General features: G+C 40.4%; 1 protein-coding gene across 5 annotated transcripts in view; it reads right to left on the bottom strand.

Annotated features, from left to right (window-relative positions):
- Positions 1-4,956: 4,956 nt before the first annotated feature.
- RGS20 (regulator of G protein signaling 20) overlaps positions 4,957-17,134 on the bottom strand; it is a 108,651-nt gene continuing 96,473 nt past the window's right edge. For all 5 annotated transcript variants that reach the window (XM_009455389.5, XM_009455393.5, XM_009455395.4 and 2 more), the window contains 3 exons: positions 16,749-16,832; positions 9,970-10,204; positions 4,957-5,991 (listed from right to left, as the gene is read on the bottom strand). In XM_009455389.5, coding sequence (XP_009453664.2) covers positions 5,803-5,991; positions 9,970-10,204; positions 16,749-16,832 — 508 coding nt within the window. In that variant the 3' untranslated portion in view covers positions 4,957-5,802. The remainder of the gene's footprint in view (positions 5,992-9,969; positions 10,205-16,748; positions 16,833-17,134) is intronic.

Below are 17,134 nucleotides of genomic sequence, written 5' to 3'. Positions count from 1 at the left end.
CAAAGGACCAATGTTAAGGATACTACTTCACAGGAAATAGGACAGAGTTACTGACAAATTCCTAGGAAGTAATGGAAGAATTATGTTGAACAATGTTTAAGTAAGTTGAAGTCAATAAAAAGTAATAGTGAAATAGAGTGGAAAAAACAGCTTATAATCATGGCTATATTCAATAATCAACAGCTATAACTTAGTAGAGGTGGAGTTAAGTTCTTGTGGGAAATGTGTTCACTGCTGTCTCTAGCATCCAGAAGAATGCCTGTCACATAGGTGCTCATGAAATAGTTTTTCTTGGATATGTCTTTATCAATGTGTTACATGATGTTCTTGGCTGTTCAAGAGCTAAGATATAAAGAAAGAAAGAATGTTCCATGGGTCGAGGACTTGCAGAGGTAGAGTGGATAACTAATGGTTGGTCATGTTTTAGACTCCAACTTTAAAATAAGGAATGTAAGGAGTTAGAGTGTTGGGAGATCCCTTTTGGTGCTTTATTTCTGCAAAGTGATGCAACAGTTTCAGTGTACTCTTGTACTTGTTTATCCAGCTGGAGGATGGAAATTGAAAGCACAGGGAGCTGTCTCAGGTGACTTACCTTGTTCTGATTCCTCTCCCTGGATGCTATATAAAGATAGCTAATTTTTATTTTTCCCCTTAATGGCCATGATTTCAAAGAGACACATTTCATATGTGATATCCCATACAGTCTGGTTAAATTGGTCCAAGTGTTTTTATAATTGGGTGACTGAACTACTTTGAAGTAAACGTTATTTGTGTGATAATGCCAATGTGAAAGTATAGCAGGTATTAAAAAAGCAAAAACTGAGAGCACTGGAGTTTGGACTGTGATAGGTATAGCTTCTGTCTCAGCATTAGTGAACTCATGAATGAACTCAGCATTAGTTCCCAAATGCTTTCCTAATTTATTTAGGGGCAGCTTCGCCCCTTCTCCTCTCTACATGACTCCGGCAGGTCTCATTCACAGTGTCCCCCCTACCCCATGCCCGTCCTTGAGATTCCCATATGAACAGTGACAGCTAAGCCAGCTTGAGCTGCGTTTGGGGCTCCCTGCAGCTTTTTGCCTACTACATGCAGAGATCCTTTGTGTATGATGAAGCTGAGGGGAGTTGAGATGGAGAGAGTCCTGATAATATCAGACGTCTGGACCCAGCCATGTGGAAGCTGGAACTACTGTAGACTTCCTGCTTATGAGGGGAAAACATTTTCCTTTGTGCTTAAGCTAATTTGAAACAGGTTGCTCTCACAAGCAAGTGAAAAAAAAATCTTAAATTATTTTGGGTGAATATTTGAGTTAAATAAAAGAGCTGATACTAAACATCAAAAGCTGTGAGAATACTGCTAAGATTTCCAGTTAACCTGCAGAAGCAAAAGAGATCTAGGGGAGCATTAAGGTTATGGGTTAATATCAGGCTGACTTATCTTAATGTTTTGCTGATCTGTCCATCTTTTTCAATTTTTTTATTGAGTAAGAACAGGTAACATGAGATCTACCCACTTAACAAATTTTTATATTTATAAGCACAATGTTGTACAGCAGATCTCTAGCACTTACCTTATATAACTGAAACTTTATACCCATTGAACAGCAGCTCCCTACTTCCCCTCTCGCCAGCCCCTGGCAACCACCATTCTATGCTTCTATGAGTTTAACTATTTTATGCAGTATTTGTCTTTCTTTCACTTATCATAATGTCCTCACGATTTGTCCATTATCCTGATTCATCAATTCTGTCACATATGGCAGGAGTTCCTTACTTTTTTTTTTTTTTTTTTTTTTTTTTTTGAGACGGAGTTTCGCTCTTATTGCCCAGGCTGGAGGGCAATGGCACGATCTCAGCTTACCACAACCTCTGCCTCCCGGGTTCAAGCAATGCTCCCGCCTCAGCCTCCCAAGTAGCTGAGATTACAGGCGCACACCACCACACCCAGCTAATTTTTATATTTTTAGTAGAGACGGGGTTTCACCATGTTGGTTAGGCTGGTCTTGAACTCCTGACCTCGTGATCTGCCCGCCTCGGCCTCCCAAAGTGCTGGGATTACAGGCATGAGCCATCATGCCCGGCAGGAGTTCTTTACTTTTATGGCTAATATTTCATTGTATAAACACACATATATATACATATCACTTTTTTTTTGAGATGGGAGTCTCAATTTATAATGACTCAGATGATAAATATTGTGCAGAATATTCCTGCAACATTAAAAAATGGCCCCCAAACACAGGATGTAGGTATGACTTAAGAGGTCAGGTTTCTTGGAGGAGGCAAATCTTATAGAAATGATAGGAGTTCGCTGGGTAAAGAGTGGAACTTTAGAGGGAGCAGGTAAGGGAGAGCAGAAACCAAGTTTTCAGGAACAGTCATGAAGGTCTGAGTGGCATATGCACCTTTTCTACACATCTGTGTTCTAGAGACTAAAACAGAAACAAAGCTGCCTAGGGAGGCAGTAGCCTGACTGCAGAGGGCCTTGCTTATTATGCTGGGCCAAGAACTCAGTATTTGACTCCAGGCAATCAGGAACTACTGAAAGATGTTAAGGAGTGGAGGGATGGTGACAAGCAGAAATTTATGTGAGGATGACCACCTTGTAGGCATTTGAAAGATGGATTTGAATGGGCTGAGACTGGGAGCAGGAGACCAGGAAGCTCTTTTGGCAATGATGCAGATAAGAGATGATGGGGTCGGAAGAAAGAAAGAGACAGGTAAGAAATATTTAGGAGGTAAAATTGGCAAGGCTGGGTGATTATGTGTGGGAAGAGAAAAGGAGGGAAGAGTCACAGTTAACACCAGATAAGAGCTTAGGCGATTGACTAGGTCACTGGGCTGCAGGCAGGGCCAGGCTTGGGGTATGGAGGCAGTGGGGTCATGAGTCACAACCAAGCGGTGGTGTGTTCCACCCTCCGTGGGATACACCGGTGGAGATGGCCAGCTGGGAGCTGATTCTCAAGTTCAGGAGAAAAGTCTTGATCCCAATTTGGTAGCCATCAGTAGATTGGTAGGTATTTTAAACAAGGGGATATGAGGACCAAGGGAGAACATACAGATTGGCAAGAAAAGGAAACCCAAGTCCATGCCTTAGGGGCCACCACATTTAATGGCCAGGTAATAACAGCAGCGACTAACGTGTAGTAAGTGCTTACTGTATTGTACATGGACTCGCTTTAATCCTCAGCAACACCAGGGATTAGCACCATTATTATCCTCAATTTCACTGATGAGGAAGCAGGCCCAGAAAGGCTGAGTTCCCACTGCCACATGGCCAGTAGAGGAGTCCGAGAGTCTGATTCCAGAACCCAAGCCCTTAGCTGCTGTGCTCTTCTGCCTGGGAAGGAAACGAAGAAGAGAGAGAATATGGAGAACTAGGAGAGCACCTCAGAAGCTGAGGGAAGTGCTGTTTCAAGGAAGGAGCCATCCATGATATCAGGAGCTGAGCAGCCCACTGAGAAGGCTGGGAAAACTGCGCTGTAGACTTGGCAGGGAGAGGCCTCCTTGGAGAAGTTGAGGGCACTGGAGCAGCTCAAGGTGAGAATGGGGAGATGAGGAAATGGAGACAGCAAGTGTGGGCTATTGTGAAAGGTCTGATGAGAAAGGGGGCGACAGGAGGCAGCTGTTACAGTGGAACGCGCGTTTGTTGTTAACCGGGAAATCGAGCATGCTTACGGTGCGGGAAAAAGCCAAGGTGAACTCAGTGATACAGGAGGGTGGGGAGAAACTGCTGGAACAAAGCTCTAAGTAAGAGTCTTTCATTTACCACTGTTCACCACCGCCCCTCGAGACACTCCCATGCATTTGCTGCCATATTTCCATATTCCCCGACTCTTCTTACTTTTATTGACAAGGTGAATCCTAAATCTCCTTTGAGGCTCTCAGTTCTGTCTATCCTTGCAATGATTTACCCTCAGCTATCTTTTCATGCATAATTCTCCAGGCAATCTTATTCCCCTATGTGCTGAAAAACCCCAAAATCAGTATGCCAGCCTAGACTCACCCACCCAGATCCCTCCATCCAACTGATTCCAACATGTCCTTTCATGTGTGTCTTCCCTCGTTCTCAGCATGTCGATTCCTTTGGGGTCACTCAGTTATGAATACCATCTCATCCAGTGCCCTCTCTGCCTCCAACACATCCATTCTTCTTGTTCTCTGGATTTTGACTTTGGTGCCATCTCCACCAGAATCTTTCCATAACCCTTCGTGACTCCCACAGCGCTGTTCTTCCCCTGCTGTGGTTCTTACTATATCAGAGTTGCCACTGACATGTCTGTCTGCCTTTACTGAATGTAAACTACTAGAGGGCAGGGTTTATGTCTTATTTGCAATCACATCCTTTTTTTTTTAGTAAGAAATGAGATTGGAAAACTTGGAAGCACATGTAAGGGATTGACACCTCAAAAAGGAGGAGAGCACATTGTTCTCTGGGACTGGACTGAGGGAGATGAGAATAGACACTGATCTATATATATTTATAGGTTGCATGGGAAGTTGAGGGGACTTAGGGACACAATTTGCATAGTAGAGTAGGAGGTAAAATGGTTTCCTGAGAATGAAGGAGAGGGGCTTGGGTTTGGGGCTTGAGTTGAGTCATGAAGATACAGGCAGGCTATGGAGGGGCCAGGGAGGGAGAAGGACCCAGAGGAGAACCATTCCCCTCGAGGGCAGGAGCACGGTGCCGCCTCCTGCAAAGTAGCGTCTTTCCCACTACTCAGAGCGTCCCAGATTTTGAGTGTGTTTCCTATTCTATGTAGAGATGGATTTCTTCAGGATGGTCTAGGTCTACCAACTGGTAGTTTTACCTATGAGAAGTTATTCTTTTTACCTATGATAAAAATAGTGGGATCTAAGGACAGAATCCTCGTCTGGGAGCTAAAAGATAGGCTGCACGTATCCCTACTTTCTTAATCTTCTATTTCCCAAATACGTACATATGGAAAAATAAAGATTGAGATAAAATTCTTGTGCTTTATTTCTTTAAAGAATGAAAATGCCCATATTTCTTTCAGTAATAAAAATGGAAATATGCTTATTTGACAGTTTTGTTGTGAACATGACCAAGTTATGAATTTAAAAATTCATTCTTCAGGTTGGCAAATTCTGATAATAACAGTAACTCTTTTCAACAAAAGAATTTTCTAAGCACTGCTTCTGTTACCAGACACTTGAGACTGATCCACTTCAGAGCACAGTGCTTTCCATTAACCATGTAGACATCCACACGCACACATATGTCTCCATACATACATACATACATACTGTAAGATCAAGTAGAATGCTATTTTTACATGTAGTGGTCACATCTTTTATGAACTGTGAATTTGGGTCCTGTAATGGCACTGGTAAGTGACGTATTCAAACCGAGCTTGATGGACAGAAGATGTCGTTGAGAAACACCTGAATGTCTTTTCTTTGAGGGGAGAGTAATCAGTTACCAAACTCATGCAAAATAAAAGTGGTTCCCTTTGCTCTGGTGGATGTACCTGCTCCGGGCAGCAGGGAGCCTTCTGTGTAGCCTTGGCCACTGACAACATGCTACTGTTATTGTAAATGCAAATACGCTATCTTTCTACAACAGCCATATCCCTTTATTTTTTTTTTTTCAAAAGTATCACTAAAGGTGGCTGCAGTTTACATGGTGAATATATAGCAGTCTGTTGAAGGAATCATCTGTTATTAGAATAGCCTGAGTATTACTCCAGCAGAAGATGCTACAACCTCTAAATTCCCTGTGCTAGATGTAGCCCATGAATTCTTTTATTATTTTATTAATAATAAATATATTTGAAAAATCCTATGCTTCAATAGATTTCTCCGATAAGGACTGAAGCAAGTCCTTATAGACAGCAGAGTTCATGAATCGAGGATATGAGTCTCTGTGCATCAGGGTGTAAATCTGAAGTTGAGCATCATCGAATATGTGTTGGGATGGCTCCACCATGTTTCTGTTGATCACTTCTCTCACCCGGGAGTCTAAGCTCACCTGTCGACAGAAACAAGTAGGAGCTGTATTAGAGACTTTAGTTGTATCTCTATCCCAAACTCCTAGAGCTTGTGGGGATTTTTGTTGTTGTTGTTTTTGTTTTTGGTTTTTGGTTTTTTTGTTGTTTGTTTTGTTTTGAGACAGAGTTACTCTGTCACCCAGGCTGGAGTGCAGTGGCGCGATCTCAGCTCAGTGCAACCTCCGCCTCCTGGGTTCAAGCAATTCTCCTACCTCAGCCTCCCGAGTAGCTGGGATTACAGGCACCCACCACCACACCCAGCTAACTTTTTTAGTAGAGACGGGGTTTCTCCGTGTTGGTTGGTTTCGAACTCCTGACCTCAGGTTATCCGCCCGCCTCGGCCTCTCTAGCTGCTGGGATTACAGGCATGAGCCACTGTGCCCGGCCTTGTTGTTTTTTAAATATCCCAAACCAAACAAGATCATCCAAAAAATCCAAACTGCCAAAAGAGAAACCAAAAGCATAATCAACGCAGTTCTCAAATGTCAGTGGCATCAGCAGGCTCCAGAGGGCTTGTGAGAGCGGTTCCTGGGCCCCACCCCAGACTCAGTAGGTGTAGGGGCCCCTGATGCTTGTTAATTCCCACAAGTTCTAAGTGATGCTGGCGGGGCTCACACTGCTGCTTTGAAGAAAACAGGCAGCACAGACTGCCCCTTGCTCATTTCCTTGTAACGTGGGGGCTGACGCCTGGAGGCCCAGGCTTCCCCTGCTGGCCCACAGTGGCAGGGCTCTGGGGATGAGTGCTGGCCTGCCCGGAGGGTTGGGCACAGGGGTGAAGTGGAAGTTGACTCAAAACCCTGGAAGGTTCCAGTCACAGGGCCTGAGGGCAGACAATGCCTGTGTTTAAATTCCAGCCCTGGCTGGGTACGGCTCACGCCTGTAATCCCAGCGCTGTGGAGTTCGAAACCAGCCTGGCCAACATGGCGAAACCCCATCTCTACTAAAAATAAAAAATACTAGCTGGGCATGGTGGCAGGTGCCTGTAATCCCAGCTACTCGAGAGGCCGAGGCAGGAGAATCGCTTGAACCTGGGAAGCAGAGGTTGCAGTGAGCCGAGACCATGCCGCTGCACTCCAGCCTGGGCAACAGAGCGAGACTCCATCTCAAAAACAAAACAAAACAAAATCCATCCCTGTCACTGCATAGCTGTGGGGCCTCAGGCAAGGTAAACTCTGTGTCCTAGTGAGCTCCTCCCCTGAGGTGGGGATGATGATGATGGTAATGTCTTATGTTTTTGGTGATTTAATGACAATTAAAGTGCTTGGATTTCACTAAGCCCATAGGAGATGTTGATTGCTCTGATGTTTGGCTCTTCCTAGACAAGGTGATCTGCCTGCTTCGGCCTCCCATAGTGCTGGGATTACAGGCGTGAGCCACCGTGCCCGGCCTGTTTTTGGTTGTATAATACTTTAAAAGACTGATGAAAAACCTTGCCTTAAAAAAAATCATGACAAAATAAAAATATGTGGAAGCCATAAATTAAAGGACAAAAATTATCTTGCTCCTTAATAATTCAAAATGAAAATAACTTTTTGGACTCAGTATTCAAACATGTCAACTGAATATTACCAATTTAACAACGCAAACTTAAGAAAGCAAAACGTAACGACGCGAAATTAAGTAAGCCAACGATCCCACCACCTGGTCTGCCTACACCAGACATATGGGAGTCATTTAAGACGGTGGGGTTTGCCTCAAATCCGACTCTTCCTCTCTAGCGTCTTCAGCTGGCCTAGCTAGGCCCTCACCACGTCCCTTTGGACTCCTGAATTAGTTTTCTAACGTCTTCTGCCCCTGGTCTTCTCCAAATTCACTCTGCAGCCCTACTGGTCTTTCAAAAATCAAAATTTGATGATATAAACAGGCTAAAATCCAAGGGCTTCCCAAGATAAAAATCCAGACACTTCGCCATGATGCCCAAACCTCTCCATGCTCTCCGACTACCCCTTCTCTAAGTCTCCTCCTGCTGCCTGCCCCCAGCCCTAATAGTTTGGTAAGCACCCTCCCCTTCCGGCATAATCTATGTATACTTGCAGTGATCACACAACTTCATGCTCTTCCCCTGGGCTCGCCTGGTCCTGTCTCCTGGGATGTCCCCATCCTGCTGTGTTTGTGGAAATTTCCTTTTCACTATCCTTGGTCCATCTGTAGCTTCTTTGAGTATTTTTCTCATTCTCGCCCACCCCTTTGTGGATGGCTCACCCCCGAGCCCCAGTGAGTGCTGAGCGTGTGGCCAGGGGTCCTGGTCTGTCCGCCCACATCTCCAGGAGCTCCATGACAGGAGAGGCCCTGCTTCTTCAACCTGACATTCCTGTCGGCACATAGTAGGAAATAACTAATAGTTTTATAATTAGAGCTACAAGGCACCCAATTTGAGAACAATCTGACCTCCTAAATTTTATTTTATAATTATTTTTTTTTTTGAAATGGAGTTTTGCTCCTGTTGCCCAGGCTGGAGTGCAATGACGCAATCTCTACTCACTGCAACCTCCACCTCCTGGGTTGAAGTGATTCTCCTGCCTCAGCCTCCTGAGTAGCTGGGATTACAGGTGAATGCTACCACACCTGGCTAATTTTTTGTATTTTTAGTAGAGATGGGGTTTCACCATGTTGGCCAGGCTGGTCTCGAACTCCTGACCTCAGGTGATCCACCTGCCTCGGCCTCCCAAAATGCTGGGATTACAGAAGTTGGCCACTGTGCCAGGGCTGGCCTCCTACATTTTAGATTTGAAGAAACTGAAACACTGACAGGTGGAAACTTGCCCAATCTCATTCATCTAATAATTTCTTGAATATGAAAAGGCCAGCCTGGGGAAAACCTTTTCAGCATCAGTATCACATCTGTGATGCTGCTGCTCTATAACATCAAGATACCTAAATACAAGATTTTTCTCAGAATAACAAGATAATTTTATTTAAAGGAATGTCTTAGGGTATAATATTTGTAAACAGTGTTCAGTGTCAAATGGAGACTCCAGGGGATACTTTTTCCAGAAAAATGCACAAAATTTTTCACAGATTTCAGAGGACACTTGGAGCCCTCTGCAGGTCCACAGTCAAAGTGATCTGAAAACCGTGAATGTGGGTGCAGCTGTTTGGTCATGTTCAGCTTGACCCAGAACATCAACTGCAAAATGTAGAAAACAGCTGCACCCGCATTCACGGTATTCAGATCCCTTTGACTGTGGACCTGCAGAGCAGCTCCAAATGTCCTCTGAAATTGGTGAAAAATTTTGTGCATTTTTCTGGAAAAAGTTAAAAGTAATGGCGAGGCTGGGCACAGTGGCTCACGCCTGTAATCCCAGCACTTTGGGAGGCTAAGGCAGGTGGATCACGAGGTCAAGAGATCAAGACCATCCTGGCCAACATGGTGAAACCCTGTCTCTACTAAAAATACAAAAATTAGCCGGGCGTGGTGGTGCGCACCTATAATCCCAGCTACTCTGGAGGCTGAGGCAGGAGAATCGCTTGAACCTGGGAGGCAGAAGTTGCAGTGAGCCGAGATTGCACCATTGCACTCCAGCCTGGGCGACAGAGTGAGACTCCATCTCAAAAAAAAAAAAAAAAAAAAGGCGATTACTGCGATTACTTTTGTTTAGTTTTTTGAGATGGAGTTTCGCTGTTGTCACCCAGGCTGGAGTGCAATGGCACAATCTCGGCTCACTGCAACCTCTGCCTCCTAGGTTCAAGCGATTCTCCTGCCTCAGCCTCCCAAGTAGCTGGGATTACAGGCGCCCATGACCACACCAGGCTAATTTTTGTATTTTTAGTAGAGACGGGGTTTCACCATGTTGGTCAGGCTGGTCTCCAACTCCTCGCCTCAGGTGATCCGCCCGCCTCAGCCTCCCAAAGTGCTGGGATTACAGACGTGAGCCACTGTGCCCGGCCTATGGCAATTACTTTTGCACCAAGTTAATTTTACCAACAGCCTTGGGAAAAGGCATTTCGTGGTCACATACCTCCTTAGGAGAAAGTATAGAAATGTAGTCTTCATAGATTATCCTTGCTTTCTCTTCAATAATGTTTTTATTAGCTTCCTTTTTCAGTTCCTCACAGGCCATCCAGAAGAGCATATTTTCTTCACTGAATTCTGTTCGGAGGAATTCACGGAATGCATTCCTTCCTGCTGGAGTGACCATTAATTTGTCAAATGACTGAGCCCAGGCGTTGACTTCTTCCAGAGTAGGAGCAGGGCTTCGTGGAGACCAAAAGAGAGGGGGCAAAAGGGAACTGTTAGTGGTAGTTAATTGGAATTTCATCATTAGGAACATATCTTTTCCTCCTCCAAGAATGAAACATATATGCATTTAGGCCCTTTTAGGAAGGGAAAGAACTGTTCTCATTTCCTCAAACCTTTGAGAAAAACACATGAATATGATACTTTCAAATTTTTTGCTGGATTGCATACCAAAAGGCTTGCAAACCAAGTTGCTAGAATAAATGCTAAGAACATGCTTGTTTACAAATGGGCACATCTTGAAATATTTTAAAAACTGTAAATGTAAAGAAAAATCCTGCAACCATCTGACCCAAAACTTCCTAATCATCTGTGATGAGTTCTGTACTACGACAGAACTAAGTCAGATTTGACAACATTAAACCTCTGGAACAATAGAGCAAGTGTCTGTTTAATATATTTTTAAATTATATAATATTTGAGGAAGAGAATATATGTAGTATAAATGCAAGTTATAAATGCCACCGCTGTACTGTCCAAAGGTGACAACAAAATGAACACTTTTTTTTTTTGAGACAGAGTCTCACTTTGTTGCTGAGGCTAGAGTGCAGTGGTGTGATCACAGCTTACTGAAGCCTCGACTTACTAGGCTCATATGATTCTCTCTCCTTGGCCTCCCAAGTAGCAGACCCTGCAGGCACGTGCCACCACGCCCAGCTAACTTTTTGTATTCTTTGTAGAGTCAGGTCTTACTATGTTGCCTAGGCTGCTCTCAAACTCTTGGGCTCAAGCGATCCGCCCACCTTGGCCTCCCAGAGTGCTGGGATTACAAGTGTGAGCCACTGCATCTGGCTCACTTTATAAAAAACTTATAAACATTTAAAAAATATAATTAGGGGGTGCAAGTGCACTTTTGTTACATGGATATATTGCACAGTGGTGAAGCCTGTGTTTTTAGTGTAGCCATCAATGGGATAGTGTACATTGTACTCATTAGGTAATTTGTCATCCCTTACCTATCTCCCACCCTCCCATCCACCTTTCCGAGTCTCTAGTGTAAATGAACACTTATGAATGCGCCATTTTCCTTAAGAACCAGAACAGCACTGATAATGTTGCATTTATTTTCGTGCTACTTCTACTTGCTACTGTCTCTTGGCTTTGTCCTCTAGGGAACTGCTATACTTGATTTTGGGCTTACCCCTTTGAGTTAATTCTTACTTCTGTCATAATTATATTGAGATCAGAAAACATAGCTTAATAATGATCCTTAATATCTCTTTTATCTTGTTTCCATAGTTTCAAATGTATGTATGTAATCCTGAAAAATGCAGTCTTTAGTTTTTATTTCTTTATTTTATTTTCTTGAGACAGAGTCTCTCTTTGTTGCCCAGGCTGGAGTACAATGGCATGATCTCGGCTCACTGCAACCTCCGCCTTCCGGGTTCAAGTGATTCTCCTGCCTCAGCCTCCCAAGTAGTTGGGATTACAGGTGCTTACCACCACACCCGGGTAATTTTTTGTATTTTTAGTAGAGATGGGATTTCACCATGTTGGCCAGGCTGTCTGGGACTCCTGACCTCAGGTGATCTACCCACCTTGGCCTCCCAAAGTGCTGGGATTATAGGTGTGAGCCACTGTGCCCAGCCAGTATTTTTTTTTAAGTTTATCAAAATGGTTGACTATATGTTGTCTTCTGCAACTTGCTTTTTCCACCCAACATTAAGTTTCTTTTTTCTTTTTTGAGACAGAGTATTGCTCTGTTGCCCAGGCTGGAGTGCAGTGGTGTGATCTTGGCTCACCACAACCTCTGCAATACTCTGTCTCAAAAAAAAAAAAAAAAAAATTAGCTGGGCATGGTGGCATGTGCCTGTAATCCCAGCTACTCGGGAGGCTGAGCCAGGAGAATCACTTGAACCTGGGAGGCAGATGTTGCAGTGAGCCGAGATTGCACCACTGCACTCCAGCCTGGGTGACAGAGTAAGACTCTGTCTCAAAAAAATAATAATGATGTAAAATAAAATAAAATAAAATAAATGTCAAACATATGAGGATTTTTAGTTCACTTTTTAATTTCTGTTTTTTTAGTCTTACTCTGTTGCCCAGGCTGGAGTGCAGTGGCGCGATCTCGGCTCACCGTAACCTCTGCCTCCCGGGTTCAAGCCATTCTCCTGCCTCAGCCTCCTGACTAGCTGGGATTACAGGGGCGTGCCACCACCCCCAGCTGATTTTTGTATTTTTAGTAGAGACGGAGTTTCACCATGTTGGCCAGGCTGGCCTCAAACTCCCTACCTCAGGTGATCTGCCTGCCTCGGCCTCCCAAAGTGCTGGGATCACAGGCGTGTGCCACAGTGCTCGGCTTTATTTTTTAATTTCTAACTTCTATTTGAATTGTATTGGTGTCAGTACAGTTTGATTAATTATGTTCCTTGAAATTTATTGAGATACTTTATAAGGTAATGCTTGGTCAGTTATCATAACTGTTTCATGTTTGCTTGAGAAGGATATATATTTTCAAATGTTTAAATCCAAGTTTTTGTAAATGACCAATAAATATAGCTTATTAATTAATTTCTCCCTGTTTCTTTTTTTCTGATACAGGGTATCACTGTGTTGCCCAGGCTGGAGTGTAGTGGTGTGATCATGGCTCACTGCAGCCTCAACCTCCTGGGCTCAATTGACTCTCCCACCTCAGCCTCTAGAGCAGCTGGGACTGCAGGCACACACCATCACAGCCAGCTAATTTTTTTTGTATTTTTTTGTAGAGATGAGATTTTGTCATGTTGCTCAGGCTGGTCTCAAACTCCTGGACTCAAGCTTTCCCCCATCCTTGGTCTCCCAAAGTGCTGGGACTACAGGCAGGAGCCACTGTGCCTGGCCCAAATTTCTATAATTTGTCTAAAATTTCTATCTGTTAGAAATATCAGTAACTAAGAAAGGAATGTGGCAATCTCCCTCTATCGTTAGCAGATTTGTAAATGTCTTGCTCTAGCAATTTTTGCTTTTGATGTTTGAGATTATTTTATTAGGTACATACAAGTTGTTACACTTTCCTAGTAAGCTAAATCCTTTAACGTTCTAGTAGTGACTTGCTCTGTCTCTAAAGTGCTTTAAAATTTTTTAAAGTCTATTTTGTTTACTGCTAGTATGGGGAAGAAGTATAGATTAGTGGATAAAAACAGACTCTGGCCTGTAATCCCAGCACTTTGGGAGGCTGAGGTGGACAGATCACTTGAGCTCAGGAGTTTGAGACCAACCTGGGCAACATGGTGAAACCCCGTCTCTACTAAAAATAGAAAAATTAGCCGAGTGTGGTGGCCCATGCCTGTAATCCCGGGTACTCGGGAGGCTGAGGCAGGAGAATCACTTGAACACAGGAGGCAGAGGTTGCAGTGAGCCAAGATCGTGCCACTGCATGCCAGCCTGGGTGACAGAATGAGACCCTGTCTAAAAAAAAAAAAAACATTAATGTCAATTCTTATCATTCTATCCTCCATTTATTTTAACTTATTTTTATATAGGTTGAACATCCAAAATTCAAAAATCTAAAATCCGTATTGCTCCAAAATCTGAAACTTTTTGAGCATTGACATGACACTCAAAGGAAATGCTCACTGGAATAATTTGAAGTTTTGGATTTGGGATGTTCAACTGGTAAGTATAATGCAAATATTCCGAAATCTGAAAAAATCTGAAATCTGAAACATTTCTAGTTCCAAGCATTTTGGATAAGGGAAACTCAAACTGTATTTCAATCTCCTTGTTACGTGGGTCTTTTTGGATACCTTCAGGTTCACTAATTATTTATTTAGTTGTATCTAATCTTCTATTTCAATCATCAATTTTTTAAAAATTTGAACAATAATATTTGATTTTTAAAACTTCTATTTTATTTCTTTTCAAATCTTCCAGGTCATTTCTTAAAGAAATGTGTTAACACGCTGGGCGCAGTGGCTCACGCTTGTAATCCTAGCACTTTGGGAGAACGAGGTGGGCGAATCACCTGAGGTCAGGAGTTCAAGACCAGCCTGGCCAATATGGCGAAACCCCATCTCTACTAAAAATACAAAAATTAGCTGGGCATGGTGGTGGGCGCCTGTAATCCCAGTTACTTGGGAGGCTGAGGCATGAGAATCGCTTGAACCCAGGAGACAGAGGTTGCAGTGAGTCAAGATTGCACCACTGTACTCCAGCCTGGGGGACAGAGCTAGACTCCATCTCAAAAAAAAAAAAAGAAATGTGTTAACAGTGTTTACTCTCTTAGAGGTTAGATCACTTTCTTTACTTATATACCATTAAATTTTTGGCAAGCATCTATAGCTTTTTCTTTCTCCCTCTCCCTTTATTGATTGATTGATTGATTGAGACGGAGTCTTGCTCTGACTCCTAGGCTGGGGTGCAGTGGTGCAATCTTGGCTCACTGCAACCTCTGCCTCCAGCGTTCAAGCAATTCTCCCTGCCTCAGCCTTCCAAACAGCTGGGATTACAGGCGTGTGCCACCACGCCACGCTAATTTTTGTATTTTAATAGAAGAGGGGTTTCACCATGTTGGCCAGGCTGGTCTCAAACTCCTGACCTCAGGTGATCCGCATGCTTTGACCTTCCAAAGTGCTGGGATTACAGGTGTGAGCCACCGTGCCCAGCCACCATATATTATATAATATACTTTTATTTTTAAAATATAACTGTTTCATGTTTGCTTGAGAAGGATATATATTTTCAAATGTTTAAATCCAAGTTTTTGTAAATGACCAATAAATATATGTACTGTATCTTATATATAGTATATATAAATATATACTGTATCTTATATATAGTATATATAAATATATACTGTATCTTATATATAGTATATAAAATATATACTGTATCTTATATATAGTATATATAAATATATACTGTATCTTATATATAGTATATATAAATATATACTGTATCTTATATATAGTATATATAAATATATACTGTATCTTATATATAGTATATATAAATATATACTGTATCTTATATATAGTATATATAAATATATACTGTATCTTATATATAGTATATATAAATATATACTGTATCTTATATATAGTATATATAAATATATACTGTATCTTATATATAGTATATATAAATATATACTGTATCTTATATATAGTATATATAAATATATACTGTATCTTATATATAGTATATATAAATATATACTGTATCTTATATATAGTATATATAAATATATACTGTATCTTATATATAGTATATATAAATATATACTGTATCTTATATATAGTATATATAAATATATACTGTATCTTATATATAGTATATATAAATATATACTGTATCTTATATATAGTATATATAAATATATACTGTATCTTATATATAGTATATATAAATATATACTGTATCTTATATATAGTATATATAAATATATACTGTATCTTATATATAGTATATATAAATATATACTGTATCTTATATATAGTATATATAAATATATACTGTATCTTATATATAGTATATATAAATATATACTATATTGTATATATAGTATATACTATCATATATAGCATATATAAATATATACACTATATCACATATATAGCATATAAAAATATATATACTATATCTTATATACAGCATATATAAATATATACTATATCTTATATACAGCATATATAAATATATACTATATCTTATATACAGCATATATAAATATATACTACATCTTACATATATAGCATATATAAATATACTACATCTTATATATAGCATATATAAATATATATACATCTTATAGCATATATAAATATATATACTACATCATATATAGCATATATACTATATCATATATATAGCATATATACTGTATCATATATAGCATATATATACTATATCATATATAGCATATATACTATATCATATATAGCATATATACTATATCATATATAGCATATATACTATATCATATATAGCATATATAAATACTATATCATATATAGCATATATAAATACTATATCATATATAGCATATATAAATATATATACTATATCATATATATACTATATCTTATATATAGCATATATAAATATATATGCTATATCTTATATATAGCATATATACGTATATATGCTATATCTTATATATATAGCATATATACGTATATATGCTATATCTTATATATAGCATATATACGTATATATGCTATATCTTATATATATAGCATATATACGTATATATGCTATATCTTATAAAATTATATAATATACTTTTATTTTTAAAAGCATATTATATAAAAATAACATAATATGTTTTGTTAGGAAGCATCTATTTGTATTTGCAATTAGCAAAGGGATTAGACTAATAATGGAACTGATTTCTCTCCCTGTCACACGATGAATTAAATGGAATTCTGCAGGGGAGGAATGTGAGGCCACATAATGATTGGATGTTACTAAACTGCAGTTAGAGAAAGTAAGTGTTCTGTTGAAACATACAAGGCAAAGAAAAGAAAGAGGTTAGTATTTCTGTTAGTTTAGTGAGGTAAAAAAAAAAACGTGTGATTTCACCTTTCTTCCCAGGTTGGAAGATCTGCTCTGAGTTCGTGGGAAGCTATTGTGGGCCTCTGATCTTCCTGGTTTCTAACAGTGAGACTGCAAAAAAAAAGACATTCACATGTTGACAGCTCAGTCCCTGCCAAGAAAATACTTTTTACAAATACTTTAAAGAGAACTTCAGATCCCCAAGTATTAATAGAATTTCTTCCTCTACTTGGAAAAAAAAAATGACCCCAGTTAGTTTTCCCAAGCAAACCAAAAGTGTGACAATAAGGTACTAGAAATATAAATTATTTATAACATTGTGGTTTCTACTATTGAGAAAGAGTTAGAAATTATTGTGTTCAATTATACTTAGAATAATGATTTTTTAAATAAAAACATTCATTAGAAAATAG

The sequence above is a fragment of the Pan troglodytes genome, chromosome 7 (genome assembly GCF_028858775.2).
Source record: "Pan troglodytes isolate AG18354 chromosome 7, NHGRI_mPanTro3-v2.0_pri, whole genome shotgun sequence".
NCBI classification, from domain to species: Eukaryota; Metazoa; Chordata; class Mammalia; order Primates; family Hominidae; genus Pan; species Pan troglodytes.
This window is presented reverse-complemented; position numbering and strand designations above follow the sequence as displayed.